General features: G+C 27.2%; 1 protein-coding gene across 1 annotated transcript in view; it reads left to right on the plus strand.

Moving 5' to 3' along the window:
* Window positions 1-3,695: 3,695 nt before the first annotated feature.
* Window positions 3,696-7,342, plus strand: part of LOC107451030 (proton channel OtopLc) — a 32,932-nt gene continuing 29,285 nt past the window's right edge. Inside the window, exon 1 of the mRNA XM_016066997.4 lies at window positions 3,696-4,006. Within this exon, the coding sequence (XP_015922483.1) occupies window positions 3,792-4,006 (215 nt within the window). The 5' untranslated portion in view covers window positions 3,696-3,791. The remainder of the gene's footprint in view (window positions 4,007-7,342) is intronic.

Consider the following 7,342-nt stretch of genomic DNA (forward strand, 5'->3'; position numbering starts at 1 on the left):
GTGTATATGGACCAACTGAAACGTTTCATTTCGATGTTTGTAAATGTCGGGTTAATTAGCCTAATTGACAGCAACTCTAAATAGAAAGTTTTTACCATAATTGAAGTCTCAAATTAAATCACGTGCTCATTATGAAATAAATAGAAAAACTAAAAATAGTTTCATTTCAATATTTTATTATTATCAGGATAGTAATCTGACCTGAGTAATTGTAATAATAATCTTAGTAATGAGGGGTAATTAACGTAACTGACAGCATTGCTTAATAACACGTTTTTATCAAGATAAAAGTCTCAAATTTGCAAAGTGTTCTTTATGAGAAATGAAGAATGAAAAAAAGATCCGTTTCGATATTTTGCAATTATCGGGATAATTATCCTAATTGACTGTAATATTAAATAACATGTTCCCATGAATTGACAACATGAGTGTATACCGGGTAAAAAAACAATGTGGAGCCAAGAAACGGTGAGTTTTGATGGTGAACCAGGTGTCGCCGTAGGCGGCTAGTATTTTATTAAAATGAAAATAAACTTTTTAAATTAGCAAATAATAGCACTACACCAAGCGCGTGGGGGAATGCTGTGTTATTAGCATCTCTAAGCCACGGCTTCACTGACTAAAGAATTAATTTAATTCACCCTCAATAATGATTTGTTGGATGTTGATTACGTTAACAAGTCATTCCGGTGAAGGACAGTGATTTGTTTCTGATTAACTAAAATAATTAAACAACTAAAAATGAAACTTAATTCCTACCAAGGCTCGAAATTATGTTGTCCGAGATGCCCGGGGCATGTAAAAATTTCGATTTGGCATGTAAAATTTAATCAGAAATACTATTAAATACCGACTAAACACTTTTTTAAATTTTGATAGAAATCTTCCAAGATGTGGGTTTAAAAGGAAGAAATTGAATATATTTATAGAACTTTATTGTTTCTGAATATAATTAAATAAATAAGAGCTTATAAAACAAAGTTACATTACTCTTTTTTATTTTCATAGACTTGCGTATTTTTATTTAAAAAATGTCTATCCTTACCACTGTGCATAATAAATATTAATAAATATAAATGTTGATATAGCACAGTAAAAGTAAACATAAAGCATCGTTTTTATAACTGTCTCTGAACATCTGCTTCTAATATTGAATGAAATCCCACTATTTCAGAGCAGGTGATTTTTTTGTTTTAAATTAAATTTTTNTAATTTCATGACAACTGTATTCAACATATTTTCAAAACTATTGTTTACCATGTTAAAAGCTGCATAAATACTTGAAACTTTGAAAATAATATTTTTTTTAATATAACAATTAATGTCCGATTTCCCATTGACTTGAAAAAGTATTCTATACATATGAAATTGACTGTGGGCGGGGCTATCCGACTCTCCCCTATATGCAAGAGGAAAATAAATAAATAAAAAAATAAATGAAAAAAATGAAATAAAATTTTTCAAGACAAATTTTTAGTGAATTATGCGTTGTTATACAAACTAAATGAAAAATTGTTAAAATTAAAATATTATTTGTCTCTGAAATTCTAAAATATTTTAAAATAAAAAGAATTAGTTTTATTTTATATAAATTACAAAAAAAATCTCATAATCGTTACACAACACTCTGATAATGGAGCCAGAAATTTACACTTTCCCCATAAACTTCGCAATAGTGACTAAACAGAAGAGAGACAATATTTAATTCCTCTTAATTATAATATAGAGCAGGGGTTTCCAACTTACATGAGGCCGGGGGCCGTAATTAAAAACACCAGTCAAATGGCGGGCCGCAACTTTATCAAAATTTTATATAGGACTGTTTTACGTTTGAAGGAACATTAAATATTACTGTCAGCATTTTTATCAAGTTGTACAAAACAAAAGTATTGAATTACAAATCAAAATACGAAGTAGAATTTTACCTGAGAAATAAATTTCTTTGCACCGTTGGTATGTAAAATTTCACAGAAACGAAGAAATTACGCTTTTTTTAACGAAAGAAAAGTATTTTATACCCATAAAGATTTTTTAAGAAAATTGTCCGCAAAAAAATGACTAATATATTTTAGTTCGCGGGCCACAAAAAAAGGCTTCGCTGGCCGGACGTGGCCCCCGGGTCGCCAGTTGGAAACTACTGATATAGAGTATACGAGTAGATACATGCAAATAAATAAATAAATAAATAAAAATAATTTAAAAAATAAAATAAAAAAGTTTAAGTCAAAATGATTTATTTAGTAATTTATGCGTTGTTATATATACTAAAGAAATTTTTTTTTAAATTGAAATATTATTTGTCTTTGAAATTCTAAAATGTTTTAAAATGAAAAGAATCAGTTTCTTTTTTTATATATAAATTGTGAAAAAAGCTAGCATTACGATATTTTATCAATTTAGGTATGTTTAGATACAATTTGAACGCATTTTCATGTTCTACATTTTTATGAATGATAAGAATTCAAGAGAAAATTGAAAATTTCTGACTCAATTTTCTTAGAATTGTGATAATAGTTTTAAATGCATTTAAAATTTCTAAAAAAAATAATCATGACGAAAAACCCCATATTATTTATCCCACAAAATATTATTATAATCCCATAAAATATTATTTATAGGAATCATTTTTTTTATAAATTATGGAAAAACACTAGTATCACTAAAAAGAAAAATCTCATAATTGTTACGCAACACTCTGATAATTGTGCCAGAAAAAAAATTATACTTTCCCCCTGAACTTCGCAATAGTGACTAAACTCAAAAGACGATGTTTAGCTCCTCTTAATTCATAACATCGAGTATATTGATATATACATACAAAATGAAAATAAATAAATAAATAAGTAAAATAAAATAAAAATTGAAAAAATAAAATAAAATTTTTTAAGTCAAATTGATTTTTTTAGTCATTCATGCGTTGTTATAATAAACTAAAGGAAAAATCGTTAAAATTAAAATATTATTTGTCTCTTTAAAATTCTAAAATATTTTGAAAAAAAAAAGAATAATTTGTTTAGAAATAAATTATAGAAAAAAACTAATATCGCGACGAAGAAAAATCTCATAACACTCTCACGCAGCACTCTGATAATGACGCTAGTAAAAGATTAACTCTTTCCCTATAAACTTTGGAATAGTGACCTAACTCAAGAGAGACGATGCTTGGTTCCCTATAATTCATGATATCGAGTATATGCATAAATACACACAAAATAAAAATAAATAACTAAAAAATAATTTAAAAAAATAAAATAAAAATTTTCAAGTCAAATTGATATTCTTAGTGATTAATTCCATGCTATATAAAATAAATGAAAAATCGTTAAAATTAAAATATTTAGTTTTGAAATTCTAAAATGCTTTAAAATATAAAGAATCAGTTTTTTATAAATTATACAAAAAACTACTATCGCGATATTTTAATTACTTAAGGCATATTTAGATGCATTTTGAACGTATTTTCATGTTCTATAGTGTTTCATCTTCTATATTTTTTAACGACAAGAATTCTATGAGCATCAAACCTCCAGCAATGCATGATCTAAAATGCATCAGAATCAATTTGTTTATTTACATCGGATGCACGTTGGCGAATTTTTGCCCACCCAGCAGATGAAAACAAGCAGTGTGGGTGCACCCCGTTGGAACGTCGAATCCCATAAGCAAGACCCTTTTTTTTAGGTTTTTGTTATTCGCCAAAAAACGGCAACCCTAACATTCTCATGTGGTTCTAAGGGAGCGTCGCTTCCACAAACGCTTTCAGATTTTCCTAAAATAATGAAGATTTGACAATGGCTAACAACACCGAAAATGACAAGAAAGAGGTTTCAGAAGTTGTTAATAATCGACTTTCCGTCGAATCGAAAGAATCTTCCTATATGGGATTCGACAGAGGTATTGACTCAGATATAGAGATAGAACCTCGAAATGAGGAACACCCCACTGCAAGATGCTCAAGTGAACCACACCTTAAGAAGCGTCTGCCGCTCACGCCAAAACTCGCGAGGTGAGTTGTTTTTAATTCCAATCTATTTTGACAGTTCATGCCTGGCGACTATTTAGTATTGTTTCCCAATAATTAATTATCTTTGTATTAATATTGCGCGCTGTCATTATGTAAAAAATAATAATCATTTCTTTTTTTGAAAGTTGTTAAATATTAAATTAGAAAGTTTTAAATTGTTCTTTCCCAAAGAGAGTTTCTTTAATGGAGTCTAAAGAATGAGGAACAAAATCGTTTGAATTTCGAATAGAAACTTTACATGTCTAGTTTTTAATAAATAGCTTTGAATACGAAGAAAATATTCTTGATATTATTAAATATTTAGTTAGGGAAATTCGAAATTTTGTTTTCTCAAAGAAAATTTAGTAGATGGAGTATTGAAGAAAGAGAAACGGAATATTTGGAAAAACATAATGGAATTATTTGTATAAAAAATTTAGGTGCCTTATCCCTTCATCAAATAGTTTTCAATACAAAGAAATTACTTTCAAAATTATTAAACACTTAGTTAAGGAAATTCAAATTTTTTTAAAAATTCCTCTCTATTTTGACAGTTTATGCACGCCGACTATAGTTTTCAATATTAATTATCTTTGTACTGATATTGTGTATGTGTGTTAGCAATGTGTGAAAAATATCAAGCCTTTCTTTTGTATGTGTGTTAGCAATGTGTGAAAAATATCAAGCCTTTCTTTTTCCAAAAGTTTTAAATTCTACTTTCTCAAAGAGAGTTTCTTTAATGGAAAATGAGGAACTAAAACCAAAATTGTTTGAATTTCAAATAAAAATTTAACTTCCCTGGTTTTTAGTGAATAGTTTCGAAAACGAAGAAAATAATCTTAATATTGTTAAATAGTTAGTCAGGGAAATTCAAAATTTTGATTTCTCAAAGGAAATTTAGTAAATGGAGTATGAATAATGAGGAACGGAATGTTAACAAAATGGATTATTTGAATAAAAAAAGTTTAGGAGCCTTATCTTTTCACCAAATAGTTTTGAATATGAAGTAACTATTTTCAAAATTATTGACTAAATATTTAGTTCTATAAATGTAAAATTTTACTTTCTCAAAGAAAATTTAGAAGATGGAGTCTGAATAATGAGGAATGCTTGTAAAAACATAATGGAATTGTTTGAATTTTAAATAAAAATGTTAGGTTCCTCATCTTTTAATAAAACTGTTTGGAATATGAAGAAATTATTTTCAAAATTATTCAATATTTAGTTTTAGAAATTTAAAATTTTATTTTCTCAAAAAATAAATAAATAAATAAAAATGGTAGATGGGCTCTTCATAATGAGGAACGTTTGTGGAATGGAATTATGGATATTTAAATAATGGAATGGAATTATTTAAATTTCAAATAAAAATTTTAGGCGCCTCATCCTTTCTTCAATTAGTTTTGAATACGAAGAAATTACTTTTTAAATTATTAAATATTTAGTTAAAAAAATAAAAAATTTTACTTTCTTGAAGAAAATTTAGCAGATGGAGCCTGAATAAAAGCAAACAATATGTTTATGAAAACGTAATGGAATGGTTGGAATTTAAAAAAAAAAAAAATTTAGGTGCCTCATCTTTTCATCAAATAGCTTTGAAAAAGGAATATTTTATAGATAAAATTTAGAATGACGATGCTTTTTTTATAATCTCAAAAGTTGCAGTAATTTTATACGAAGTTAAATTAAAGTGTTATTTCATTTTGAAATGTGAAAAGGGTGTTCCATTCCATGGAAAACTTTTTTTAAATGATTGAAAAGGTTAAATTAAAATTTTTATTTATAAAAAATTTAACACCTAAAATTTTCATAGTTACATATTCCCAAAACATAAATGACGAGCCAAAATACTAATACACTAACAATAATACATTTGAATACGAAATCTTTTTTTATATAAATTTCAGAATGAAACAAAATATAAAAAAATCATTTTTATAAGAGCGTCAGTTGTCCAGAGGATAAAGCGCATGCCACCAAGGTTCGAATCCCAACGATCGCTAGTCGTTACTAGTTAGGTTGTCGGCTTTCACCAACCATAGTGCTGACGTAAAATATCCACAGAGATAGACAGATTATAGTTTAGAATCCCCTTGTCTTCGGGCTGCCAATGGGAGGTTTTCCTCTCTACGTAACGCAATTTCGGGTTTGATCTACTAAAAAAAATTCTCCACAAAGGCAAAGTTGTCCCACTGCTAGATTTAGGTTCACCCTTGTCTTCTGGGTTGAGTTTAAAATTACAAGGCTGCCTAGTAGAACATCGATATTTTTAAACACAAAATTGCGCCGGCTGTTCTACACCGGTTATTTAATAAAATAATTTCCTTTTTTATTCCTTCAACTCGAACGATGCATTAATTTTACACGAAGGTCAGGTTGTATTGTATAAAAATGTAAAATTGAAATTTCCATCTTAATGTGTGAAAAAGACGTTTCATCAACAAAAAAAATAAATATTGAATTTGATTGAATTTTTTTTAATGGGAATTTTATTTTTTAGAAATATAATTTTAAAACACATAAGATTTGTTACATTTTCTCAAAAAATAAATTGTGCCGCTAAAATACTTGCATTTTGATATTAATCTGAATTCTTTCGTAGCTAAATTTTTGAGTGGTGCAAAAATATTTTCTACTTAATTTTTTATAAGATTTTAATAATTGTAAGGATAAAACGGAAAGGATTGAATTTGAATTTGGATTGCATTGAATAACAGAAAGGATTGAATTTTGATTATAAAGTTTAAATCCTTTCACTTTTTTAACTAATGGTTTTGTCTTTCGTAGATATGTTTTAGAATGATGATGCAAAATTTCTTTTTTTTTTCCGTTCTTAAAAAAGTCTTATAGAACTAACGTGACATGAAAATTGCATTGAATGAAAATGCAATTTCTATCTTAAAGTGTGAAATGGATGTTTCATTAGAAGAAAAACATATTTTTTTAATTTGAATTAAGTCAATAAGCAAAAACAAATTTTTAAAATATTATTTTTCCTAAATTTTGAAAAAAGGAGGGAAAAAAACTGTTTTTTATTATTCTTATAACCCTTTTACCTGAAAATAAGTAATGTGTTTTCCACCTATTTCCCAATCACTTCACCTTTAGATTTTTAAAATATTAATCACCTTTTTCCAGGTGATGATTAAAATATTATTCAAATTTTATTTTTGCTCGAAATTAATTGTTAAGTTCAGGACCCGATAAAGAGAAGCTGAGCATGGGACTGATTTAAGGGCCCCAAAATTTTCATAAAGTGTAAATTGTTTTTATTTAATAAAAATTTCACAAATTTACACTGGTGTGTGCAGTACAGTTTGTAGTACTCGATATATATAT

Source organism: Parasteatoda tepidariorum, chromosome X1 (genome assembly GCF_043381705.1).
Source record: "Parasteatoda tepidariorum isolate YZ-2023 chromosome X1, CAS_Ptep_4.0, whole genome shotgun sequence".
In the NCBI taxonomy this organism is placed as follows: domain Eukaryota; kingdom Metazoa; phylum Arthropoda; class Arachnida; order Araneae; family Theridiidae; genus Parasteatoda; species Parasteatoda tepidariorum.